Source organism: Quercus robur, chromosome 11, assembly GCF_932294415.1.
Source record: "Quercus robur chromosome 11, dhQueRobu3.1, whole genome shotgun sequence".
NCBI classification, from domain to species: Eukaryota; Viridiplantae; Streptophyta; class Magnoliopsida; order Fagales; family Fagaceae; genus Quercus; species Quercus robur.
The window spans coordinates 12,730,715-12,758,358 of NC_065544.1; the positions used below are offsets into that span (position 1 = coordinate 12,730,715).

At 33.0% G+C, this 27,644-nt stretch overlaps 2 protein-coding genes across 2 annotated transcripts; both read right to left on the minus strand.

The window, feature by feature from the left end:
- Nucleotides 1-3,968: 3,968 nt before the first annotated feature.
- Nucleotides 3,969-7,641, minus strand: LOC126704721 (uncharacterized). Its single transcript, XM_050403744.1, has 7 exons — nt 7,531-7,641; nt 6,020-6,106; nt 5,691-5,921; nt 5,415-5,579; nt 5,245-5,304; nt 5,010-5,159; nt 3,969-4,334 (listed from the first exon to the last, which is right to left on the minus strand). The coding sequence occupies exons 1-7, from the start codon at nt 7,639-7,641 to the stop codon at nt 3,969-3,971; spliced, it is 1,170 nt and encodes a 389-aa protein (XP_050259701.1).
- Nucleotides 7,642-18,379: 10,738 nt separating this feature from the next.
- On the minus strand, nt 18,380-24,982 carry LOC126706062 (uncharacterized). Its single transcript, XM_050405321.1, has 5 exons — nt 24,867-24,982; nt 20,138-20,448; nt 19,805-20,025; nt 19,586-19,678; nt 18,380-18,482 (listed from the first exon to the last, which is right to left on the minus strand). The coding sequence occupies exons 1-3, from the start codon at nt 24,961-24,963 to the stop codon at nt 19,894-19,896; spliced, it is 540 nt and encodes a 179-aa protein (XP_050261278.1). The 5' UTR covers nt 24,964-24,982; the 3' UTR covers nt 18,380-18,482; nt 19,586-19,678; nt 19,805-19,893.
- Nucleotides 24,983-27,644: the final 2,662 nt, after the last annotated feature.

Consider the following 27,644-nt stretch of genomic DNA (forward strand, 5'->3'; position numbering starts at 1 on the left):
GTTAGGAAGGAACCAATCTTCATTGGTTGATGCTACGGTGTAGTAGCGGAATCCGGGAAGCTAGAAAAGAAAAAGGTTCGGCGCAACTTCGTTGGAGCAAGAAGTTTGGAGGGCTTAGGTGCATTGGGTAGATTAGGCTTGGAGGGTCTATTGCTGTCCTTGTATCCCAACTGTATTTTCTAGTGGATTGATTACCGCTTGGAGGGCGGCGGAGAGGTTTTTCGCCGAGGTCTTCGGTTTCCTCTTCGATAACACATCGGGTGTTATCTCTGTGTTTGCATCTTCCTTCCACTCTATCTCTGCCTTTACATTATCTACTGTGGTTTATTTTGTTATGGCTTAGATAGTTGTTTAACCAATTCCATATTATAGCATATGTTAAGTTTCCGCACACTAGTTGTTTGACATATTGCTTGTGTTGGTTAAGTTGGTTTTTGGGGGTCTAAACGTTCAAAAGTGTTTTTGTACACGTTTTTGAACTTTCAGCTCTGATACCACTTGTACGTTTTTAGACCCTTTAAAACATAACCAGATTAACCTAGTTAATTAACCAAGTGATTACTTAGTCAAATTATTCAAATCTAGGTTAACATAAATACCATATCATTTACAAGAGCGGAAAATAAAGAACACAACAATATGATAACTCAAGAAAATCAAACCAGTAAAAAACCTAGAAATGATTTAACCTAGCTACCCTCAAGGTAAAACAAATCCACTATGAAAGAATTGAATTTTATATAATCGCGACTTAGACCACTAACATCCTATTACTACCTCGAGTAGGAAACTTACTACCACGACCACGTGACAGCTCCGAGTCTATGGACTACTTCTTTCTTGAATTCCCAGCAAGCACAAGCACACCCGCTTGTGTATCTTTAAGCTCTTGAATGCAACAACTGAATCGATCACCAAGTTCTTAACATAATCTTGAAACTTGGAAACTCTAAGTATGTGTGAAGGTAACCACCTCTTGATCTCACAAAAGATTCACACACAAAGCATAAGGAGCAACATAAAATGTGGCTAGGGTTTTCCCTTTTATACTTAAGACAAAACATAAAACCCTACATGTCAAACGGGCTTGGGTTGAGTTGAAAATTTTTGCAGAAAAACAATCTGCACAAACTTTGATCGATCGAGTCTAATTTTCAAGCCAGGCAATTTACACAGTAAATCCTGTAGAACACTCGATTCTAACTTTACATATAAACACACTTTGAGCAAGTCCAAACAAAGACAAAAACGTTTTGATTATGGTTTGCCAAATTACAAATTGAAGTTCTAATACATTTAAACCTAAAGTCTTAGAACTCAACATAATTGAAGTTGATACTTTTTATCTTTATGAGAAGGAAGAGAAAGTGTTTACTTTAAACTCAAATGTTTATTGCATAATTTACAATTTTTTTTACTATATCCAAAAACTTTTTTTTTTTTTTTACTTTATTATATCCAAAAACTTTTTTGAACAAATAACTTGCTATCTTTAGTTTTTTATGGAATACGAACCAATAACGTTGCTGTTTTTTTTTTTTTTTTTTTTTTTTTTTCCTTATAACTATGTTGTAATATAATTTAAGTAAAAATAAATTAAAAATAAAAGGATTAGATGAGGAATTTGGATTGTAATCAAAGTAAGATTTTAAATATTTTTATCAACTTAGAAATTATAGGAGAAGAAGATAAGAACAAAAAAACATTATACTATATATATATATATATATATATTTTTTTTTTTTTTTTTATAAAAGACTAAAAATATTTTTGCAATTTGGTGTAGCCACTTGCCACAATTACGGCTTTTAAACCCAACTTTTATTATCTATACTATCTCTAAGAGGATTCTCCTCTTTGAACTGGACTTTTATGTGGTTTAAAAATACCCCTAGACCTTACATTTAACAAGGAAGAAACTTGGGAATAACCAGGTAAAAATATATCTCCAACTCTACTTAAAATGCCTAGAAAATAGGACACTCTCCTACTAATCAATGTTTTCAACAACAAAAAACAAAAAACAAAACAAAACTTATCCAAAATTTAAAATAAAAAAATAAAAAATAAAACATCTAAAAATTGAGATGAATGGGAAATTATGACACTAGACCAAAAAAAAAAAAAGAAAAAAGGATACTAGACCCATATCTTCAAAAAAAAAATTCAAAATTGAAAACAAGAAAATAATAATAATAATAATAATAATGACACTAGACCAAAAAAAAAAAAAAAAAAAAAAAAAAAAAAAAAAAAAAAAAACCTAAAAACTAAAAACTTTACCGCATGTGTAAAGCTTGTGTGATGAGGTTTGTATAGTATATGATATAAAATTTGGCTTATATGTTAAAAATGAATAAAGTGTGTAATTCAATGGTAAAACTTTATTTATTGGTATAACATAATAATATTAATAACCTTTCCCCCCATTTTTTGTAAGATAAATACCCTAAACCACTAACCACACACACACATATCTATATTTATTTTTAGAATGAAAACATAATATATATTCATGGACAAATTGGAATAAAAATTTATTTTTGGCTTTTTTAATGGCCATTATAGTCCATACGGGTCTATAGCAATGATTTTGGGTGTTCTAGATATTGTTGCTATAGCTTTAGTTTTTGTAGTGTAGATTCTCTTGTGTATTCATTACAGAGGTTTCAAACGGGTCTTACCTATATTGGGAAGTAGCTAAAAATAAATAAAAAAATATTCTTTAAATTAAAAATGGCTCGACTTCTCATACTCTTTAACATGCTTTTGGTTCGATCAGGTTAATCGTTGAAATGGTTAGAGAAAGTGGCAATGGCTTATATGTTAAAAATGAATAAAATGTGTTATTAAATGGTAAAACGTTATTTGGTGGTATAACATAATAATATTAACTCTCTCTCTCTCTCTCTCTCTCTCTCTCTCTCTCTATATATATATATATATATATATATATATATATATAATGAAAACATAATATATATTCGTGGGCAAATTGGAATAAGAATTTATTTTTGGCTTTGTTAATGGCCATTATATGTTATAGTCCAAATAGGTCTATAGCAATGATTTTGGGTGTTTTAGATATTGTCGCTATAGGTTTAGTTTTTGTAGTGCTGGTGCTCTTGTGCATTCATTAAGGAGGTTTCAAACGATTCCTACCTATATTGGGAAGTGGCTAAAACTAATAGACAAATGTTCTTTAAATTAAAAATGGCTTGATTTCTCATGCTTTTTAGCATTCTTTTGGTCTAATCGGGTTACCAAGGTCGATACCATGACCAAAGAGCCAAGCAAGCTTCTTGTGAGCTAATATGAAGTTTTTTAAAATTTATATCAGATTTACATGATTTATAGTTTCTAAACTTCTATATCACCTCTCTCTCAATATATTAAATATTAATAAACTTGTTTTCATTACTAAATTAACTTGTGATTTAAGAATAATATCTTTGCTTAGGAATTTACTATTTATGAGTTTTTTTTTTTAAAGTGATTTTTATTTAATCTAAATGATTTTTACTTGAATGATTATTATACATTTTTTTTTTCATGCTTATTTATGCTATACTATTTTCTATGGCTGTTGATTATGATTTTGTCTAGCCCTGATTAATGTGTGAAAATAATGATAAAAATCCAAAAAAAAAAAATCATGATTTTTAAAGCCAAAAAGGGGCAAAAAATAATTGCAACATGATCGGATGGTGAATTAAAAAATTGCAACAATAAAATCCCTTCTAATAAGAATTAAGACCAATTTACTTCCACTATATTAAATTTCATAATTTCAAAATTTTACTACTCCACATAATAAATTTTTATTTTCATTTATTGAATCAAAGAGTTTCATATTACATATGACTTGTTGGTACATTTGGTGTGACATGAAGAGAATAAGAAAAATAAGTATCCTCTTCTTATTTTTTCATTTTTTCTCCTTAAATTTGAAGCAATAATCTAAATGATCATGGACAATTAGGGTTTCTACCAGGACCACCATAATAAAAGTTGTTTATAAAATTTGTGACATTATAGCAATTTGGTTTCTCAGCGACAATGTAACTTTTTTTGGGAAACCTGAGAATGTTTGAACCATCAATAATTTGCAGATTTTTGAAGTAACTAGCCCTGCTGAACCCTTCTTCAGGGAAATGACCGCTGCCCATTTGTGTGGAGGTGTGCTGCCCATTTTTTTGTTGGTTTAGTACCAATCCTCCCCATAAGATCTGTGAAGCGCTTTCAGATAGAGATACGAATAGGGAGGCAGGCCAATATCCCATTAGATACTTATTCCCAATTTGCAACCACCAGTCTCCCCCTCCTTTGATGTCCTACCTCATTGTACAGGCAACGCAAATCAGTTTGCAATATTTTGAATGATAAATGAAGGTATGAAGGTTAAATATTCTTCCACTTATTTATGTGCATATAAATGCCTGTAATTGATGCGACAATATACATATTTAAAAAAGAAAAGAAAAAAAGATATCTATATTTAAAACATAAAAATAAATGTGAAAAAAATGAATGAAAAAAGTATAAGTGAGAGAATAAAAACCAAGTATATGCGAGAGAATAAAAACCTATCGGTAAAGCATTATATTTTTGGTGTGATATATATTTCTATTGAAATTGAAAAAAAAAAAAAAAAGAATCTTTTTTTGTGCAGAACAACTAGACTTAAATTTGCGGTCTTAAAAAATAAGTCAGGTTAAAATTAATTGAGTATAGAAAAACTTGAAACTTTAAATTTAAAAAAGTTGTATGTAATACTAAATAAACCGAGAAATAAGAATTTCAAACATAAACTGTTACAAATAAAACCAGAAGAATATAATAGGGCTTGGGCCACGAGCCATATCTGTAACATTTGTTACTATGAATTTTTTTTTTTTATATAGAAAAACTACATATGATATGATCATATATATATATATATATATATATATATGTATCCAAAAATTAGAAGTATTTGATAAAGTAATTAAATTGAAATTTTTTACTACCTTCCAGACAAGGAAGTGGAGTTCATATTGGGAACCAGCATAGACGGAAATAGGGTTGAGGGTTCCACCCAGCGCAATTTCCTTGTTGATTTGAACAAAGCCAGGTGAGCACAATAGATTGTAGCAGTCCCTAGTTTCATTTGTATGTTTCTGCAGGAATGAATAATAGACTATTTTTTGAAAACCAGTAAAAAGAAACAATAATGGTGGGGAAGTAAAAAATTAAAACACGTACATTAGTATTGAAAAGAGCGAAGAGTCTAGAGTTGTAATCTCCATATAAATTATAGTTGACCTGTTATTACACACAAGTAATTTTTGTAAAAATGAAAATTATTAGTAATTCAATGTTTTGCAAGGGCCTAAAAGAAAAAAAGTGATGATGAATTTAAATAATAAATATACCATCCAGCCAGCAACAATGTTATTCGTCTCTGTAGTTGCATTACCACCTAGGATCCAGAGTTGAGACGAGCTGAACTCATCTTGTTCCTGGATTTGGGGTTTCCAAGCGTTTATGGTTGCCTTAGTTCCATAATACTTATCTCCTTTCACAAAAACTATTGCATTCTAGAAACTCAACCAAAAAAACATGAAGGTTGTGAGTGTCGACTTCTTGAGTGTCCTTACTTAGTAGTAGTAGTATTAGATATCATTGAGTTCAAACCTATTAAGTTGTACCTCATGGAAAGCAGTTTTATTGGTGTCCGTGGTATCAAACTGAGGGTATTTGTTCCTTCCATAATTTGCTACAGAGCTTGCCCTTAATAAATCTTCTTCTTTAGTTCTTCTGATGGGAATAGTTTCTTCAGGACACCTTCCATTCAAGTGCCATAGCTGAGTAATTTGGGACTCGGACTTTGAAGAGACATCATCAAATGAAAGCCCTTCTGGGTGAAAACTTGGTCTCATCTAAGGCATATATGGGCAAACCCAACCCATACATACATAAAATAGGGATCAAATTATTAGCGGTTCCAAATGATCAATTGCTTAATTAAACTAGTCACCTGAATTGTATGATTCTTGAAGAAAGGATGATCAAAAGCTGGTTGGTTTTTGATATGTACGCAGTCGATTATATCTCCATCTGGGCTCTGTATCAGATACATTTTCTCATCACACACAGATAGATTTCAGTTTAAGATCATAAAAACGTAGTAAATGTGGGAGTCATGGAGACACCACAACACATAAAAGAGAATAATTATTTTAGGACTAAAGCTGAAAATACTATATAGAACACAAACTTTACTTACCCCAAAGAGAAGGGAAAAAAAAAAAAAAAAAAAAAAAGGAGAGAGAGAGAGAGAGAGATCAAAAGAAGAGAAAAAGAAGGTGGGAATACATAAAAGGACAAAGTTTAGCTACAAAATTGGTTGTAACTTAAGGCAACAACTTCCTTTAAAAAAATTAATATTGCTACATATTTTAAAATTCTAATTGTTAGATGCATGTTTTTTTTTTTTAACTCTTAAAACATATGTCAAATTCAAAAATTCTTAACAAACAAACTCAAATTCTCAAATTTCAATAGAAAATCAACCCTGAATCAAACTAGAAATTCTTATACCCAAACTCAAAATTCTGAACAACTCAAACTCAATTCTCAAATTTTAATCAAAACCCAACATGAATCAAACCATAAATTCTCATACCCTAACTCAAACTTCTCAACAAGTTAAACACAATTCTCAAATTCAATAATATACAAATCAAATTTATCAACCATAAATCACACACAACAAATTACCAACAATTTAAAAAAAAATTAACAAAAATTAAAAAAGAAAAAAGAAAAAGAGGAAGAGCAACTAAGATCTAAGAGAACTCATGGTGCAAAACCATGCAGAACCCACCCCAAATCTCAACCACCCATTGCAACCATAAAACCTAGCTACCTGCCACCCACCATAACCCACAAACCAGCCAAAAACCCAAATCGATAAACCCACATAGTGGTAGAAAAATACCGATTTGAGAATCAATGGGTGAGTCGAGGACGGTGGAGGTGGAGGTGGAGGTGGTGATTGAGGATAGTGAATTGAATGATTTGATTGGGAAAAAAAAAATAGAAGAAGGTTGAACTGATAATCGGAGGTTGGAGCTGACGATGGTTGAGGTTGAGTCAACAATGAGTGGTGTTGGAGATGAGTGGTGCCGATGAACCTGAGAGTGATGAGTGGATTGGTGGCTTTGGTTTGTGGGAAGAGAGAACTTGAGAGTGAGAGGGAAAAGGGGTTGTTTTACTCATGAGAGAGAGATAGAGAGTAGAGAGAGGAGGGGGGGGGGGGGGAGTTGTGTAAGAGAGAAGCGTAAAATGTTTTATACTTCATTTAGGAGTAAAACATTTTATGCTTGGGAGGGGTTTTTTTTACAGTTTGACTATAAAATATTTTACAGCTGACCGAATTTTACACCCAAAAAAACATGGTGAAATGTGTAAAATAATTCCCAGAAAATATTTTACTTCGAAACAAATGGAGCATAAAAAAGAATGTTATATGACGTAATTAATAACCTTGATGGATTTAAGAGCAGGCTTGTTAAGGCGCTTCAACTGCCATTGAATATCCAATTTTTGTTTCTGACCAAAGATGGTGTTAGTGTTTCCAATTCCAGTTGCTACCATTGGTATGAGAAAGCACAAGCACAAGGTCATCTTTACTGCCCTTGACCACCTCCTCCCCCTGACACAAGGCGATGCCATAACTAACTAATACTTGAAGCAGGTTACTGGTTTACGGTGTGCAATGATATTGCTAGCTTTGGTCGTCCCCTTTGCAATACTTAAAAATGTTCAATTGTTTGTCTTTGAACTATTATACATTCTCTTTATCTATCTATCTATCTATTTATAATCATCTATTTATAGTCTATCTATTTATAATCATCTATTTATAGTCTATCTATTTATAATCTATCTATCTATTTACAAAATGAATTGAAATATTCTCAAGTGCTACATTGGAGATAAGAACAAATTAAATATTGACTTTTTGTTTTATTTGATTCAATGTTTTGAGTCTTTTCCTCTCTCACACATACAAATCTAGGTTAGATATAAAAGGTATTTGACAAATCTAAAATAAAATGAATATTTATTTGTTATATAAGTTAATCGGATTGTATTAAATGGGATCCCACATGGATTTCACTTTAGTAGAGATCCTTGTGAGATCCAAGACGTTTTAGGTACGTGGCATCTTAAGATCCAAATCTGGATATTGATTACCATGCATATGACCCATAAATGTCAAATATGTCCCTTGGCTACCCAATAATTAAAGGAAAAATAAAAAAACATCCAAAAGGAGAGAATGGTTACTAAACCACTAATTAAACAAAAAAAAAAACCTTATAAAAATATATAGTATCTTTATAATATACGGCCATGTGTCTTCTATATTAAATATTTTGTTGTTAAAAAAATATATTTTTACTTTCTCCACAAAAAAAAAAAAAAAATTTAAGTTATTGGCTTTTAAGTGACTTTAATTCATGATTACGTCAAATTTTCTCTAAATATTTATATTTTTATTTTTTTTAATTATATTTTTTCAAGTAATGGTCATTACATCAATTACGTTTGTTTTTTTTTTTTTTTTTTTTGAGAGAATTACATAAATCATGTTAAATTATCATTTTTTAGAAGAAAAAAGAACCAGATTATCAATTGAGCCTCTTTACAACTTTCAATCTTTCCATTTTCTTGAATTAATTTTTGAGAAATGCTACATCCACATTATTTTCACAACAAATCTTAAATGACAGATTGTTAAGGGTTGTTACTAGTGGGCAAGAAAGTAATTTTAGTGATGGATTCAAATTAAAAACCTGTAACAACCTGTCGTTTAGGATTTTCCCTTAGTTTTTTTTTTTTTTTTTTTAGTAACCTAAAAGCCATGTTTTGCATTTTGTGAAAAATCTATAACAATGAGTGTGTGAAAACATCTAACAATTATAAGACTTAATAAATAAATAAATAAATAATTGAAATGTCCGAGGTGAAGGAACTGGGAAAAAAAATGCCATAATTAAACCACTATTTTTGGTTAGAGACCGTAATTATAATATTATTAACATATTTTAAATTAGGAAAATTAAATAGGATGCTTAAATGATTCTCTAAATACATATACACACACTCGAGACCAAGGTTATCAAGATCGAGATCTTACATAAATTGATAAGAGGGTTCGAGGATCGAATTGTAGGATCAGCACATGATTGTAAGATCCTACTTTTCAATTAAAAAAATATACAAAAAATATCCATATTGTAATTCAAAAAAAAAAAAAATATATATATATATATATATATAAAATTGAAAAAAGTAATTTTTGACACAAATTACTTAATTAGTGAAACTACTAATAAAAGGAAAAGTATTAAATTACAAATACATAAGCAAAGTTCAAAGTTCAAAAGTTACAAATCACAAATACCAAGTTCTAAGTTAAACAACTCAAAGTATACATAATGTTTCACATAAACAACTTAAAGCAAATAACAATCTCAATGCCTAATATATCACATAAACAACACAAACCAAATAACAATGTTTCAAATAACACACAAACACACTCATTCTTTAAGACCAAAGTTTTGGTTATCTTGGATGAATTTCTCAAAGTACGGTTGATCATTATAAATAACATTTTTGTCATTGTTAGCGGAATTTAAAAATATAAAGAAATTCTTTCGTTGTCAATGTTCTCTCTTATAGTGACGTCACCGTCGGATTTTTAGCTTCTCACCCTCACCTTCTACTCTCTAGTAGGCCACTCTCTTCTCTTCTCTTCTCTTTTGTCTTCTGTGATTTTATTTATTAGGTTAATGTGATGATTGACGTTAGCCTTAGGGTTTTATTATTATTATTATTTTTAATCAATTTGGGCTAAAGCCACTAGGCTGATTCATTTATTACATTTTTTTTTATATCAGTTTAGGGTCTTTGAGCCCCATTTAGAGGCCCAAAATAAGAAAATATTTTTTGAATTTTCCTTTATAACATCAGATCTTTAGTATCATTATGGGATTTGGGATCCTATAAGATCCTAAGATCTGGATAAGGATTCCACACGGATTTCACTTTAATAGAGATCTTAGTGAGATCCTTAATGTTTTAGGTATGTAAGATGTTAGGATCTAGATTGAGATACTAATAACCATAACTATGAACCATAAAAATGAGAGAATGGTTATTAGTAATTAAATGAAAAAAAAAAAACTTTTAAAATGAGAGAATGGTTATTAAACCACTAATTACACACAAAATATATATATATATATATATATATATATATATATATATATATATATAGTGTCATAATGACCGTCATGTGTCTTCTATATTAAAATTTTGTAGTTTAAAAAAAAAAAAAATTTAATGGCTTCAAGTCACTTTAATTCACATTTGTTGTCATCATTATGTCAAATTTTATCTAACTGTATATCTTTCTATTTTTTTTGTATTATATTTTATAGGTAATAGTCTTTACATCAATTATGTTCTTTCTTTAAAAACAAATATCAATAATGTTAAATTATCATTTTTTTTATAATAAAAAGAACCAGATTATAAGAGATTAATTGAGCCTCTTTACAACTTCTAATTAATCTTTCCATTTCTTGAATTAAGTTTTTGGATCCTCAAACTGAAAGATGCACACAATAGTAACATGTGTCCTTATAACAATACATAAAACAATGTCATATATAATATTTTATAACTTCCTTCATTTACTTGGTATAATATGGAAAGATAAGTGGGTTCCAGTTAATTCAACTGGTAAAATCTCTAATGGTTGTATAGGAGATCTGAGGTTCAATTCCCGCCTACACCAAAAACAAATTGGTGTCTTGGTCTGATGATAAAGAGCTATTATCAGGAGCAGACGCTATAGACTGAAACTCTCTCAAAAGAAAAATGTAAAGATAATGTTATGAGGTAGACAATTATTTGTACATGTCCATTTCTTTTCCATGTGTCAACAATAAATTCCATCATTATAATAAATATTCACTATAAGTTCCTTTAAACACTCCGTCAATTTTTTCCTTAGTTTTTTATTTTTTATTTTTTATTTATTTTTTTATGTTTTGGCCAAAATATATGCACTTTTGGTCGTTACATTTTAGGTGAATTTCTAGTTTGGTCCCCACTTTTTAGGCTGTGTTTGTTTCAGCTGAAAATGGATTTGGGAAAATATTTTACACCCTCCTATGTATTTGGTTGCGCATGGAAAATTTGGTCAAACGGAAAACATTTGCGTTGACAGTAAAATAAAACCCTCAGGCTCGTAAAACAATTGCAGGAGTTATTTTGCCTTCAAAGCATTTCCAGAATTCTTCACTCCACACAGTCCAACTCGCCAAGCTCTTCAGCTCCACCCCACGCACCAACGAGAGGGAGACAAGGCTCCACCCCACACGTCAATGCTGGTTCGAGGTCCACCCACACTCCGACGAGCAGTGCCGCCATTTTCCCCTCCGCGCCGGTGGGTTTTCTCCCTTTTCTTCTCTTCTCTCACTCAACCTCACCTCCGCCCATTTCGAGCTTTGCATGTACCTGATCCACCAAGGCAAAACTCTCCCTTACGCCGGTGAAACCCATCTCACCTCCAACATCTCCGATCCGTCGCTCCCACGTCATTGGCGAAACACTTCTCTCAAACCCACCCTCTACAGTACCCGATCCACCCAAGACCAATCTCATTGCCGCCGCTGAAGATCATCGCCACCGTTGAAGACCAATCTTGTTGACCTAATCTCCAATTCTTTCCTGATCTATCTCTCTTTCCCTTAATCTCTCACTCTTTCTTCCTCCCTTTCTCTCAGTTTGACCAAGTTCAGCTTGTGAATGAATGGAGCTAATGGATTTTTGTTTTGTTAACTGTATATACTGAAATTTTCTATTATAAAATTTGTTTGGAAGCTGAGAAAATGTGAAAAACTAGTAGAAAATAGCATTTTTAGAATGCAACCAAACACCTGAAAACATTTTCTAAAACAATTTTCATAAAGCAACCAAAAACTTGAAAATATTTTCTTTTCCCAAAAATATTTTCACCTGAAAATATTTTACACTTGGAAAATATTTTACATGTTACCAAACGCAGCCTTAGACACACCTAACTTAGTCCATGAAAATCGAAAATCGTTACCATTTTAGTCCTTACAGTAATCTCAGTAACAAAAATTGTCTACGTGGCAGATGGAGTACATTATTTGCACAGTAAATGCTAACGTGATTATTAAAATAATATTTTTAAAAATTATTTGGAATTTAAAAATTACCACATCAACAAATAAATTAATAAAAACAAAAAAAAATCTCAATTTTAATTTAAATTGGAAAAATTAAAAAAACAAAAAACTTTTTCCATTTTAAAGATTTAGAAAAAAAAACTTATAACAATTTTCTCAAATTTTCTTAAACTTTCTTAGTCACCAAGAGTAGACACTTCATTTCGCTCCAACATATATCCAAGCCCCCTAGTCCTAATGATGAGAAATCAAATTGCTACCAAATTGATCAGCTCCGTGTGTGGAATCCAATGAGGATGATAGGCCTAAACACGGCCCAATACAGTCCAAGTTCAAGACCAATTACAAAAATATGCAGGAAGCCCAAAGCCCAAAGCCCAAAAGGCAATTTTGACCTAATTTGGCCCACACTTACAAAGAGTGCGTATCTTGGGTATTTAATGCGTATGCACCCAATCTATGACATATGCACTCTTTGGATAGAAAGCCTAAAATCACTTCATTTCCATTTTAATGAGATTCTAGGGTAACCTTCCTGATCAATTGGCTACCTAAACTTGTCATCAAACCCTAACTACTCATTTCCCCTATAAATACCACCATTTCCAACATCCAAGGGGTCAAAAAATTAAGACCTACCAAAACTCTGCCAAAATTCCCAAATAATACCTAAACCTAGAGTTTTAAGGCAAGAAGGGCAAAGGGGCTGAGCAATGAGCATTAGATTGATCTTTAGATTCATGTTGATTTGAAGGTAATCTCTTTCTCACCCAAATTCGAATTCTAGTTTGGTTCAAGCTTGCAATTATACGACTTAGGGCCTCTTAGCAAACCCTAATCAAGTTACTCAACTCATCCTCCCACACACATAATTGTGTTAGTCGATTTTGTTAGGACATATGTGATTCAATGTTAGGAACATATGTCAACATTTTATGTAACTGGCTAATCCTTTGACAAAATGCACTTTACTTGTAATTGGGTAGATTTAGGATGTGTTTAATGCTTCAAAAAACAAGGTTTCAAGTTCAAGTGTTAAAGTCATGCAAGTCTATCCAAGAATCAAGTGAGAAAGTACAGGGTTTTGAAGCTCAACAGCTGGCATCTATCGAGGTTTAAAAAGCTGTGAAGCCTAAAGCTCGACAGCTAGCTCGATAGATACCTTATCTTTTGAGGTTTATGAAACTCAGTTTTTCAGAGCTGTTTTTCATCCAATCCGTGAGTATGTGTTTAGGCTTTTTTTTCTCACAACCCTAAACATATATAAGGATTATTTTAAGGGCTTTCATAGCTGATGCAACTCAATGCAAAAGTTTTTCACAAGCATATTGTGAACCGGAGACATATGTCCTAGTTCATCTTTCTCTTGAAGGAACTGCTGTGTTTGTACACCGTAGGGTTTTATGACCAAGGAGTTTCTTGATTTTCATCGTGTGATGAACTAAAGAACTTTGCAGCCAACATTCTTCTCAGGTTGGTGATTAAGTCGCGTACTGGGATCCGCACAATTAATTAGTCACGTACTGGGAGCCGTGCATTGAAAGGAGAGATTGTCACTATAGAACAAGTCCAATTGGGTATTTGGGTAAGGGTTCAGCTGTAAGTTAGTATAAGGTGTTGGGATTCCTTTATTTGTAACCGCTTGTTTTGATAATAGTAGATTCTCGGGAGTGGTGACCTTAAAATCACCCATAGGGTTTTTGTTGTGTAGGTTTTCCCTATTTGTAAACAAATCACCATGTCAATTTATTTTCGGCTGCATACTTAGTTTAATTGGTGATTTGTTTGTGCTACCACGCATCTTGCATGTTAATTTGATTAATTAAAAAACTTGGCTAATTAATCAATTACTTCATCACAAGGGGTCAATATATTCTTGGCCTATCAGATTTCACCTGAGGAGCCGATTAAAACTACATCATTATAAGTGCTATGAGGAGGGGATGTGTATCTTTTCTATGACCCACATTTTCCTCCTCAATCCTTGTTTCTATTATGTTTTTGTTGTTTTTAAGCCTTAATATGTTGTTTTTCATGTATATATTTATACTTTGTCTTTAATTTTGTTCATTTCTACTGTTTTTGTTAAGAACATGTAAGAACCCTAATTTGCCTCAAGTTGTGTACGCACAGTGTTGTGAAATTTTAAAGTATTCACAAGTGTACGAACCGTACCGAAATATAGTTTGACAAGAACAAGGTTGAACCCACAAGGATTTGAATGATCGTAGGAAAATTAATTAAATCTTAACCAAATTAATCCTAATCTAGTTTAGTAAAACTTGGTTGTTTTGAAATTAAATAAAGCTAACCAAATAATTAAACAAAGCAAATATGTGATATCAAGCAATAAAAAGATGTAAACAATCAAGAGAAAGATATTAAGGTTTTGGAAATCTTCTTGCTAATTCCTATTAGCATATATTTATGATCATTAATTTTTTCAAACCAGTACATGATAATCTAGAAATCAATTTTGCTATCATGGAAAATATTATCATTAAAATCTTCATTTAAATATCTAAAGCATGCTTTTCTTCGCTTCCTAGGTATAAAATCAAATTATCAATTGTATCCATAATCAAACAAATCACAAGAGATATCAAATTTTAAAATTAAGTAATAATAGATCAAGCATTCAATTAATTAAGATAAATCCAAAATCATGAAAAAAAACATGATTGGAATCATATTAAGATTCCTATCTTAGTTAATTGTAATGAAGTAAGAACAATTTAAATCATTAAAGAACAATTGCTATGGAAAAAAAAAAAAAAAAAAAACAAATCACATAAATATTACTGATAATCCTTAACAAAATTTAATCCTCAACCTTAATTGAAAAATTAGTTACTCATAGTAATTGAAATAAAACACAAAAGTAAAATACTAAACATTAAACTAGACAAATAAAGTAAAACTAGAGTGAAAGAGAGAAGTCACAATGCTAGAGAAAAGCCACAGAGGAAGCCACATCTTGCTCCTATTCTATGTTATGTGCTCTAGCCCTAGCTGTCCACCTTACTTTTCTGTTTGCTCATATTTATATCACACAAAGGCACACGCACTTCAAAGAGAGAAGCCGCCTGGCTCTATGAAATTCCCTAACACAAGTGAAACTAGGATTGTAAGCCACACACTATGCTTCAAGTTCTGCCCAGCCAAAACCAAAGACTAGCCCAAGAGTGTTTGTGTTTCAATAAGTAATAGAGAGGCCCACCAACAATTAACAAATGTTCATTTAAAACCTAAGCCCACGTATCTCTTCCACGTGAATAAGCTTCCTATCAATTATTTCTCTTTTTCTTTTCTTTGCTCCTTCACGTGTCTCCAGGGCCTTCTTCTTTTCATGTTGGCTTTTGAATCAGTAGGCCTGAACCTCTTTGATTCTCTTTGCTTCACATTTTTTCTTCCACCAATTGACATTAGCATGTAAATAATTTATAACCTATAAAACAAACACAACTTATAATCAATCACGAAATAGTAAAATTGAGGCTAAAAATGCAAATATGAGAGTACTTTATTGTATATATTTCATGCACATCACAAGGGATAAGACATGTACGCGTCGACATCCTAGCATACGCACTTTTCATGCAGTTAGGGTTCTTGTTTTCGTTGTTTTCGGGAAATCTACCTTGAGTCTCAAGTGCATATACACCAATAGAAGAGTACATATGCGCCCTTCTTACGGCGTACTCCAATTTGAGCTTAACCAGTTTTCTTATCTTTTCTGTTTCATTTGTCAATTTTGTACAAATAATATTGTTCCTTCAAAGTCCGGATCTACTCGGAGGCTTTTTTTTTTTTTTTTCTTTTTATTGTCAAAATTGTTCATTTATCCCTATTATGGTTTGTATATTTTTCTGAGCAATTTGTGAGTTTGCCAACCACCAAAATTGCCAAGAGCGTGATGAGATACAGCTAAAAAAAATGAACATCAATAACCTCTTTTATTTCTATAACAACTTTTTTTTTTAAATGAAGCAAATAATTGCTTCTAGAAACATGAATAAGTTGTAATTTATTAAAAACTTACCCATGCTGATTTGGCATGGATAAAGTTCACACAATTAATAGAGCTTCTAACACATAAAGGGGCATCAATTGGCCACATCCCCTCATATAATATCATATACTATATAATAAAAGTTGGGCTTAAAAGTTGTGGGTGCATCAAGTAGGTTGCACTAAATTGCAAAAATATTTGAGATAGAAACAACTTATTTGTTCTTATCAACTCTTTCTCTCTTTTCTACCCCCCACAAAAAAAAAAAAAAACTTGCTCTCTCCTGCTTTATTATGGGATTTTTTCTTTTCTCCATGATTTATCTCTCATTTTTAATATTAGTGGATAGTAATCTATTAATATGTTTATGTGATACTTTGGTATTGAATAAAGATGTATTTGTTGTTGATAATTGATAAACTAGCATTATCGGTTATAATCCACACCCAAAAAAAAAAAAAAAACCCTAGCATTATCCATTTGAATCTCTTGCCTCTTTTATGCCAGCCGAACTCACTACAAAAAAAAGGTCCTCTGGCCGCGTTTTTAAAACGCGGCTATATGGCAAAAAAACGTGGCTATAGCCTATAGCCACGTTTTTTTAGGCCACGGTTTCTAATGTGGCCTAAAACCCGTGACTATAGGACTGATGGTCCTATGGCCGCACTTTTTAACCGCGGCCCAAGCCCGGGTCCTATAGCCCTGTTTAAAACGCGGCCTAAGCCTTTACCTTAGGCCGCGTTTTAAACGCAGCCCAAGGTTGAACCTTAGGCCACGTTTAAAACACAACCCAAGGTTGAACCTTAGGCCGCGTTTAAAAAGTGTGGCCATACCTCCCATTGTGACGGCCTGTGACACTCGTTTAAGCCGCGTTTTAACCGTGGCCTAAGGTTCAGGTCTTAAAACGCGGCCTAAGGTTCTGCTCTTAGGCCGCGTTTTAAACGCGGCCCAAGATTACAACCTTAGGCCGCGTTTTAAGTGCGGCCTAAGGCCCCCGAATTCTTATTATGAATTGGTCTATAGCCACGTTTTTAACGTTTTAAAAACGTGGCTATAGTATTTTTTTTTTCCTTCTTATTTCCTTTTTCTGGGCAGATTTTTACAAACCTGTCAAACATACAAAATTTCAACAAAATATCTCTAATAACAACCCAGAATTCCAATAAAATATCAAGTAAGAATTTTCTCAAGCATTAATTTTCTCTAAAGAAATATCCAAACAACTATACATGAAGAGTCCACGAAGAGTGTATAGTCCATTTGACACAATATTACAATCATGTTTACAATATTCCGAATATCCAAACAATTATACATGAAGAGTCCATGAAGAGTCCACGAAGAGTCCTCACTATGATGTAGCGCTATCCTGAAAATATTATATACGCAAAATTAGTAGCACATAATATTGCAATAAACATGCAAGTTTCATTAAATTAAACGCAAAGTTTGTATTACCTGAATAACCGCTTAAACTTAAATTGACTGGCATGTTCTTTTGTAAGAAGGCTACTATTTCATCCATTCTCCGCTTTGCATCGGCCATTTCCCGCTTTGTTTCGTCCAACTGCTGCTGATGCCGTGTTTCTGATTCGCGCATTGCTTCGGCCAGTTGCTGCTCATGCCGTGCATTTGACTCCCGCTTTGCTTCGGCCAGTGCTTCGGCTAGTTGCTGCTCATGCCGTGCATCTGACTCCCGCTTTGCTTCGGCCAGTTGCTGCTGATGCCTTTGCTCTGAGTCAGCAAGTTGGTCCTTCATCGAATTTTCCAATGCAGTCATTCGTTGGGCCGTTTCAGTGGACGACGGCCCAGGCACACATGGAAGGTTGGACCCACTTCTTCCTGATGGGGTTGGTCGAAAACTGACCCCACGGACACGTCCAAAACGTTCTTTGCCCATCACTTGAGCGAACGCATCATCTTTTGCCCAGAGAATTCCATCGCGATGGTCTCCTACTAGTTTGCCCCCGTTGTCTAAAATTTCTTTCATTTTATCTTGTTTTCATATAAGAACCAAATAACATATTATTTGCTATAAACATTTCACGCACAAATTAGAAAATAAATTGGTTATGATATAGGCTTACAATCTTGTCTCACACTTCATTACTAATAGGAGTCCCATCTTTCGTGCAGTATGCTTTTATGAAAACATCTGCACGCTCCACTGCTTGGCCGCTTTCTTTTGCCTACATCATATTCAACAGTCTCATTACAATAGTGAAAATTTATGTTGGTGATATGAAGCGGCAATCGACATGCAAATGGAATTTGGAACATAACATGCAATATAACCATAAAACAAATTCCGTAAACATGTAGTTTATTACGTTCAAAAAGACGAGTTGTTTTCTTCATGTGAATGCTTTGTATCAAGCGGTTTTTGGTACCAACACTCTTGCCCTTTGATTTAATAAAATAGCCATTTTATAAGAGGTAACGTTTGAAAAAGTGTGGCCATAGCATATCGTAGACAGCTTTGAAGACATTTTCACTGCATTTAAAACGCGGCTATATGCCACAACTATAGCCACGTTTCTTAAATGTGGTTATATCTGTTACCTATAGCCACGTTTAAAACGCGGCTATAACCCCCTAACTATTTTTAGAATTTGTCTATAGTCACGTTTTAAACACAGCTACAACCCCCTAAATATTTTTACAATTACTCTATAGCCACGTTTTAAACGCAGCTACAACCCCCTGCCTATATGCATCCCAATTGCTATATACCAAACCAAACTCTTGCTAACAAAGTGGCAAACATAAATATTAATGAAATCACTAATCAAAAACAGGAAACATCACAAGAAATGTCTATTAACAGTCATAAACATGCAAAAAAGCCAAGTCTTCCTTACCCCAACACTGTGCATATGATCAGTAAACTAGTTTCTTCAAACTCTTCAGATTCATCACACATAATAATTTTAATTCAACCAAACAATATGTACGGAAACTCTTTTGTGATTTTTTAATATTGATTATTTCTAAACCAAGAAGTTTATATTATTACAGTAATGAAATTGTGGATTGCTTAGTTTGGACCCTACGACAACGTTGGGCATTGCCACCATTACTGTCATCTCCATGCAAGCCCTTCCTCAATGCTAAACTCACGCCGACAAAATCTATTTTAATTTCCATGAATTCGAATCGACCATGTTCTTTCAACAACAAAATAAATAAATAAATACAACTAGAATTTATTGATACCACCAATATGTCACAAGTTCAATTAAAATAGTAGAGCATTAAAACTTGGCTAGTTGTTGTATAATGCATTTCTTACCATATTGTCAGCAGTTTGTGCAAAACTTATAGGCCCTGTCCTCGCTATATCCGTCTGAAACGAACGACTTCTCTTGTTCGTATCCACTAATTCCTTTACACATTCCCGCCAACAAATTAAAACAAACAAATCAGTTAAAACACTGTACTCGGTATATCCAAATACCCCATCATATGTATATTACCACTAAAAGATAATAGAGCAAGAAAATAGCGCAACCTTCGTTTTAGAATCAAACCAATAGTCAACTAGTGCGCGGTAGTCCTGCTCGTCAGCCCAAGATGGCTTCTTTTCATAAACATCTTCTTTTAACGCATCTTTTGGGTAGCATTTTTTTTTAACTTACTCCTTCGGTTCCTTCTCAACTCCCCTAATAAGTGCATTGCCCAGTTCATTTGATTAGCTGGTCTGATAATTTCTGGGTCAATGATCCACTTTTTCTGAAATGCAAAAATTGAGTTAGCATAGTGCAATAATTCACCCTACTGAAAATGCCATTTAGCACATACACGACTATACAAAACAATTAAAAGTAGCTTAATTTGATACAACCTCTATCTCTACCCAGGCGTCTTCTTTGCATTTACGGTCGACATGCGTCCAAGTAGCAGGCATAAGTGGGCAATAGTTGCGGCAGATGCATAAGGTGCCCAACCACCTTTTGAATGTTTGCCCGCTTTCCCCAACCGGTTGCATGCTCCCATTTAACCCACATACAAGTTTCTTTTTCGGTGGAAGAGCCCATATTCGCTGCATTAGCGTTATTCCACGTTTTTTATTTATATTATTGGATATTGGGGTTTCCCGAACTGAATCTTCTGCACGCCCATCATTGGATGGTGCGGTTTCTTGGACCAAATCGTCTGCATATAGTAAACCATTATTAGAGAGAATGAAATTTCAAAGTTCACAATTACAGAGAAGTCACTGTATATAGCTCAAGTGCTCAACTAACATGATATATGTGATCTTTGTAAATGTGGACATTTTGATACTTAAAGAAACTGATAATAACAAATAAGTCGATGTCTCTATCTAAAAGCTGTTTTTATCCCTTTCAAAAATAAAAATCTGTTTTTATCCAAAAAATATATGTAAGTTGCATATAATTCAACCATAATACCTATAATATTGGTAACACCATTACTGCCAGTGTCATGTACATGCACAGCCAAGTTGAATATCATTTCCAAAGCTCGTAAATCACATGAATATCATTATTACAGCTTGGGTAAAATAACCTCAAACAAGAACATAATACCCATCAAAAGAAATTAGAACTTTTACCTCAAATAAAGTGATGAAGATGCTTTGGGGTTCCTAAGTATTTTTCCGGTGATCTTGTCGAAAAAATGATGGTGAGGATTGATTGCTTTGGAGTGGAGGCCGGTGGGTGAGTGTGGAAGTGAGTGTGTGTGTGTGTGTGTGTGTGTGTGTGTGTGTGTTTAAGTAAAGATAAAAGAAAGAAAATGAAAGACAAAAAAGAGACAGCCAGCCAAAAGAGAGAAGAGAGGTGGGTGAAAATGAGTGATGGGGAGTGGTGTTAGGTGGGGGGCACGTGCGAACTAAAAATCTGACTTGACCCCCTCTTTTCTTTTTGTTTTTTCTCTGATGACAAGGACGTTACACATCCACAGTGAACAGAATATGAGATAAAAGTAACTGTGCTAAATGGAGTTAGGAATAAAAATATCCTTTAGAGACCGAATTAGTTGTTTTTAAAAGTGTTGAACTTAGTTGATATTAACCCAAACTCCAAAGAAGTTTAGTAAAATTTACTTAAGGACACTCATTACCATTTCCCTTCTTAGTATTACTTGATTTTGCATGAAATGTGTGCCACTATATTTATTGAGTCCAATTTTATTGGAGTTTGTGTTCCTTAGAAATTCATTTACTTTTCCAAGGAACAAGTCCAATTCTATTAAATCGGGTCATCACCGTTTCTCAAAAAAAAAAAAATTCGGGTCATCACCATTTTAGGCTTTGCTTTTTATTAATTGCTTAAAGAAGTGCACATTTGAAATCGATTTGGTCCCTAATTATGTCAAGTGGTGGTACTTAATTGGATCATTTCCCTAAATCTCACTTCTTCTAGAACCCATCTAGGAGAAGATTTAAAAAATTTTGTCCTTACCCCCAAGTTTGCACAGCCAATTTGGTTCCATGCACAACCAAATATTTTCCATACCCTCAACAAATTGCAAGCTGGCCAAATGCCAAAGAAAAAGCGATCTCCCATCCCACGCGACCTCACCATCTTTTACTAAAAAATAAGTAAGGCCTCCCATGCAAATCAAGTTTCCTCAATATTTTTCACACACATCTCTACCCTCTCCACAGAGAAACACCCAAACTCCCAGACACACTACAAAAACTATCAAAACCCAGAAAATACACAAAAAAACCTTCTCACAAACAAAACCTGCAAGAATCCCTCAATCATATAGAAATCCAACCAAAAACCCAGCTCTAAACCCCTACAAACTTTATAGAGAAACACCCAAATTCCCAGCCAAGAACACCACCAAAAATACCCAAAAACAATGCCCTTGCAAACCCAAATAGAACCATAAATATCCCTATTTTAACCCATAAAATCAACCCCAAAATCGACAATCTCAACCCCCACTGAAAATAACCCAGCAAATCCTCCAAAACTCTCACTACAAATATCCTAGAATAAGCCAAGAAAAATCCCACTGGAACTACAGCCAAAACCCCACTGTCAAACCCTTAACAATTCTCAGGAAGACCCAAAAATAGTCACTGTAAACCCAACACTGAAAACTCCATCAGATACCAAGAAAAATCCCTTCATACAAACCAACCAGAAAACCCATTTGAAAACAGCATCAACAGAGCATAAAAAAAAAAATGAAAGATAAAAGGAGTAGAAGCATAAGCTAAATACCAAGACATGAAAGCAGAATACAAAGAAGGAAAGAAGAAATTCAAAAGCAGAGAACCATACAGAAAATTTTCTTGAAGTTTAAGGTCAACAAATTTTCTACTTTTGATGTTGGGCTTACTATTTTTTTCCCCTAGATTTTAGATCAAATTGGTTTTTGTTGGGCTTTTTGCATTTAATGTTTAAAAATGCTAAGATATTGTCTAGATAATCATATTTAAGCTCATTTTATCTGTTGAATTTAAAAAAGTTTGGGATCAGGAGTTCAAAATTTTATTTCAAAGGGTCAAAAAAATATTTTAAAAATATTATACATAATTCTTTTTTTTTTTATTTAGCTCTTATACTTTTTTTCTTTTTCTTTTTCTTTTTTGGCCAGCTCAGATGGTTTATTTAAAGTTTTCAACCCCCTAATCTTCACTTGGTGCCGCCCCTGTGACCACCCCGTGACTTTACCATTACATAAGGTAATGTCCCCCCAACATTAATTGTGTTCTTTTGTTTAGATCTAAATATATCCATCATAAAATTAAAAACTGATTTCTATACTGTGCGAACTGCACATTTTTACAAGGGAAAAGTGTGTTTTTTTTTTTTTTCTTAGAAACAGAAGGGAAAAGTTAATTAAAATGTAGTAAGAGCAGTAGTTTAAAATATATTTTCAGAAATTTTTTATGATAAAATGAAAAATAAAATTAAGAGTTTTCTCAAGCTTAGTGAGGGAAGAGGGAGATTTGTATTTGTATTTGGAGTTAATGAAACAAGAATTGTGTTAGGAAGTCTAAAATTTGCTACAGCACATCAACTCATTTACATATGCTTATAGGTTTTATTAGCTTGTTGAAAAATATTATAATGAACATAATTATGGAATAGTTTTTTAAGCGTATGACTTAGATTTCTGATGTGCACTCTGCACAAATATTGCACTTTAATTTTTGATAATCAGCACAAGTCTTACACTGATACGTACAAAATTTAAGCAACACTGGAAACTTCAGAAAATGGCAAGGTAAAATAAATAATAGAATTCACTTACCAAAATTTGTTCAATCCACCAACCTAGGAGTAATGCATCTACAAAATTTGGTGATAAGTAAGAAATAGTATAGCATCACAAAAAATGGTCTAAACCTTTTGGTTTTTGTTTTATTTTTTTGGAATATGATAGTATGGATTAGAATCCTCTGTCATTTGCTTTAAATTTGTTGGCTATTATATGTAATTGGAGGAGACTCCACCCTGTGTACAAAGCTTAATGCCTCCAATGTACAGTTGTTTGTAATAATTAATGAATTTCTATTTTATATATATATATATATATATATATATATATATATTTATAGTTGACCCTATATCATCTTCTTGTGGAGATGTACAACTGAGCTAAGCTATCTTAGTTGTCTGCTTCTTTGCTTTGAGTCTCCTCAATTAAAAATGAAAGGTTCAATTGTCTTCATTTTCATGGGAGAGTATTGGCAGGTGTTTAAGGCTATAAGGTAGGTTCTCTTCTCATGCCAATATAAGTTTGTGGTTGCTGCCAGAAACTATGCTTTAGGTTGTTTGGAATACTAATGTTATAATCCAAGAATTGAATAGTTGGGTCATGAAATCCCAACTACATTTGTTAATGTGGAACTTCAAAATAGTAGTTCCAGCATAGATGTCTTTAATCTGTATTTGAACACTTAATGAATTAAATTTGACAGTGATCCTTTGTTAGGCAATAGAACTCATGGTTGTTGATGCTCTATTAAAAGCAAATGATTTTCTTCAAATTGCATCACCAATTCATCAACCAGCAGAATTTTGGACGGTTTGAACTTTACACATTATCATCAAACTTCTAGGTTTTACTTTACAGCACTGACATAGTTTCTCTGAAAGTGCAGTTAGATGACTCAATCTTAAAAATCATTGAAATTTCTAATGCACAAGAGCGCAAGGAAGCATGAGACATCATTTAACGCATTCGAAGAAGGGAGCTATATCAGGTACCTTATTACAATTGCAAGATGGGGAAGAGGTAGTAATGTTTGAAATTCTTCATGTCTCAAAATCTTTAACTTCTCCTATTGAATTATTTTTTATTAAAAAAAAAAAAGGAACTTTAGTGAACCAAAAGAGATAAAAAATTGTTAATCTTATTTATACATTTTAAATTTTTGGATCATTGTGTGAATTTTAATTCATTCAATTAGTAAATTTCATTTTACTTGAATAATTAAAGTATGTATCAAGTCAAAACTACTAAAAAATTGAAACCATATAAACATAAGGTTAAAGATATAGGTGGTTAGAGTGTTTAGTCATAAACAGCAAACATAAAAGTGTTACCCTAAGAATAATTTACACTGTACGAATAACTACCTGCAGAAGGCGGCTGTGTCTCATCATCATCATCATCATCTCCTTCCTCCCATCTTGCGTGCTCAGCATCATAGGCGGCCCTTAACTCCTCCTGCATGATGTCTCGTGAGCGTGATGAACCTTGTCCAACTTGCACAATTGTCAATGGATGGTCCCTCTCCATTCCTGCAGCAAACGACCGAAAAATTAGTTACAACAGTAATAAATATCAAACGTTACATTTCAAGATATGTAAACTACCTGTGGGTTGTGACCCAGCATCACTAGTATGGGCGGCTTGTAGCTCCTCCCCTCTCTGTCGTGAACTCGAGGGTCCTTCGCCGACTTCTACAAGTGGCAATCGGCGTTTCTTACCCATTCCTGCGTCTAACAACTTTACAAAACAAAAAAACTGTTAATTATAGACAACAATCAATTGCATAAAATGTAAGTGAAACATTTTTGGGTTCTGACACCCTTTACAATAATTCAACCATATACACGTTGTGTGCACCAAGATAGCCAGAAGAAAACTTTATATTAAATGTCGCAATTTTTGTTAGAATTGAGCTGGGTGAGGACCTATGGTAATTAAGATCATGAAGGTAAGATATTAAAGATGATTTTAAAACCCCCATAAATGAACCAATAAAAAGCTAGACTTTGGTATATTTACAATCTGCTACAAGTCATGTAAATTCAAAATAAGAAAAAGAAAAAGGAAAATTTTAATTTGCTTTTGACGTCTATGTTTTTAATGACACCTTTTTTGTGTTGGTGGGTTTAGACAGTTGGCTTGTACTGCATGTTATAAGCAACTGAGGTACAAAAAATCAAGTGTTTTGACATGTGATAAATGGGTTTTCAATTTTAATGATGTTTGGGAAGAAAGAAAGGTTTCTCTCTTCTTCTCTAGTCTCCACCCACTGTGGTTCCATCATCTGCTGTAGGGTCTGTCTGTCTTCTGTCTGTATGTATGCAGCTTATGTCTTTGGTTAGAATGTCCCTTTCTATAGGGGTTTCAACTTTCAAAAATATCTAATAATAAGATATTCAAGACTCGTTCAGCTATAGGATGAGTACTATCCACCATCAGACTTGGAGAAAGGGTGGAATGTTTCATGCAACATAATTGGGGTAATGACTTAATGAAGGACACAATAAAATGGGCCCATAAATATCAAAGAACAAGTTAAGGATGGTGATGTAATCAGCTTACCTCATGCCATTATTACATTAAAATTATATAAGCTTTTCTTCTCAAAAAAAAAAAAAAAAAATTTATATAAGCTTTTGTCATATGGTCCTAGCTAGCAGTGAGTACTGTTGTCCCTAGATACAGCTAATTACTTAATGAACGGGTGAGGTTTTGGTTGTTGATTTTTCTTTATTACGGTTTTCAATTGGTAAACTGAAAAAAATAAAAAATAAAAAAATCCTCCATTTATAGCAAAATTGTGAACAGTAGGCCACAAATGGAAAAGGCACTCTAATCAAAAGCATTCATATTAAACTAGTTAATACCGAAAGTCTGACCACTATGATCCTATAAATGTCTAATATTGGCATGTTGTTTATTGAGAGTACTGTAATTGTTCAGAAATTGTTTTTACAATAATATGGAGGAGTGGGATCATGTTTTAGTACATACCCAATTTGAATTAAGGCTATATGACCTAACCTGGCAAGACATGCCTATTTCACTTTCCTGTAATCAGGTTCATAGATAATTCGTGACAGAAAAATTTAAGCTTGATCAGCCGAACTTTAAGAACTTACACATGTATACTTGGCTCGGTTCAAATTGATTTATATCTCTCAGTTTTAAGTTCAATTAAAATTGTCAAGAGTCTCATAACTCAATTAGTGTTTTCAAATAAGACATTTAAGATTCAAATCTCTTTCCTAATCAACCTAATTATCCAAAAAAAAAAAGATAAAGTTTGGATTGGCATATTATAAAGTTGGTTAGGTAAAACAAAAAATATTTACAAAAACTGCCATGATTATTTTCTAATATCAGACTTGGTAAAGAGAGAGAAATGATAGGGCATTCCAAAGATGCCGAAGAGATAGGGTGTTTCACGGAAAACGGAGACAAAAAAGGTATTTCTAGCCAATAGGCATAGTCTTGGCTGATTGGAGGGGAGCTTAGTGCGAAGCAAATTGCCTAATACACGGGTTCTTTAATCTATAGTCTTGCTGGTTACCATCATTGTCAATCTATATCTGCATTTGAAGAACGCAATTGGCAAAATCAACATCATTTGATCCAAATTTCAAAAATGACATTATAAATAAGTGCGACATAATTATGATCAAACTACCCTATAGTTATGATGATAATCCCCCTAAAAAAAGACCTTAGGGCTAATAACCCCCCTACAAAAAACCTTAGGGCTAATAAATTCGTGATCCGAAAAGAAAGACAGTTTTTCTCCTAGTGAATATGAAGAGAAAATGTTTCCAAGAGAAAATTTTTGAAATTGGGTTTTGATGATTTTTAGAGGAGAAAGTCATGGTCGTTGCCTTGTAACTAAAAAAAAATAAATAAATAAAAGAAAGGGAGTCTTTTTGGTCTATTCTCATCAACCCCATGTTATGTAGCAACAATAAGCAGTGCCATATGTACTATCGAGTCCTTAATGAGGCTATTATTATAAAAATTTTGTAATTTAACTTACATTTCTTGATATTTCTAACAAATACGTACATAATTCAAATCTCTTTTTAGCTATCAAATTATCAAAAAGAAAAAAGAGTCTAGAGACATAACGTTTCTATTAATATCACCACAAC

Bases quoted from the DNA above. Each gene is read 5' to 3' on its own strand.
- LOC126706062 (XM_050405321.1), bottom strand. From the start codon at position 24,963: ATGCAGGAGGAGTTAAGGGCCGCCTATGATGCTGAGCACGCAAGATGG. The intron at 20,449-24,866 runs GTAGTTATTCGT...TACTATATGCAG, and splicing joins GACACAGCCGCCTTCTGCAG to ACGATTTGGTCCAAGAAACC. The intron at 20,026-20,137 runs GTTGTATCAAAT...TTTGCATTTCAG, and splicing joins ACGCCTGGGTAGAGATAGAG to AAAAAGTGGATCATTGACCC.
- LOC126704721 (XM_050403744.1), bottom strand. From the start codon at position 7,641: ATGGTAGCAACTGGAATTGGAAACACTAACACCATCTTTGGTCAGAAA. The intron at 5,922-6,019 runs GTGACTAGTTTA...TATATGCCTTAG, and splicing joins TCAAGAATCATACAATTCAG to ATGAGACCAAGTTTTCACCC. The intron at 5,305-5,414 runs GTATATTTATTA...GTGTAATAACAG, and splicing joins ACATTGTTGCTGGCTGGATG to GTCAACTATAATTTATATGG.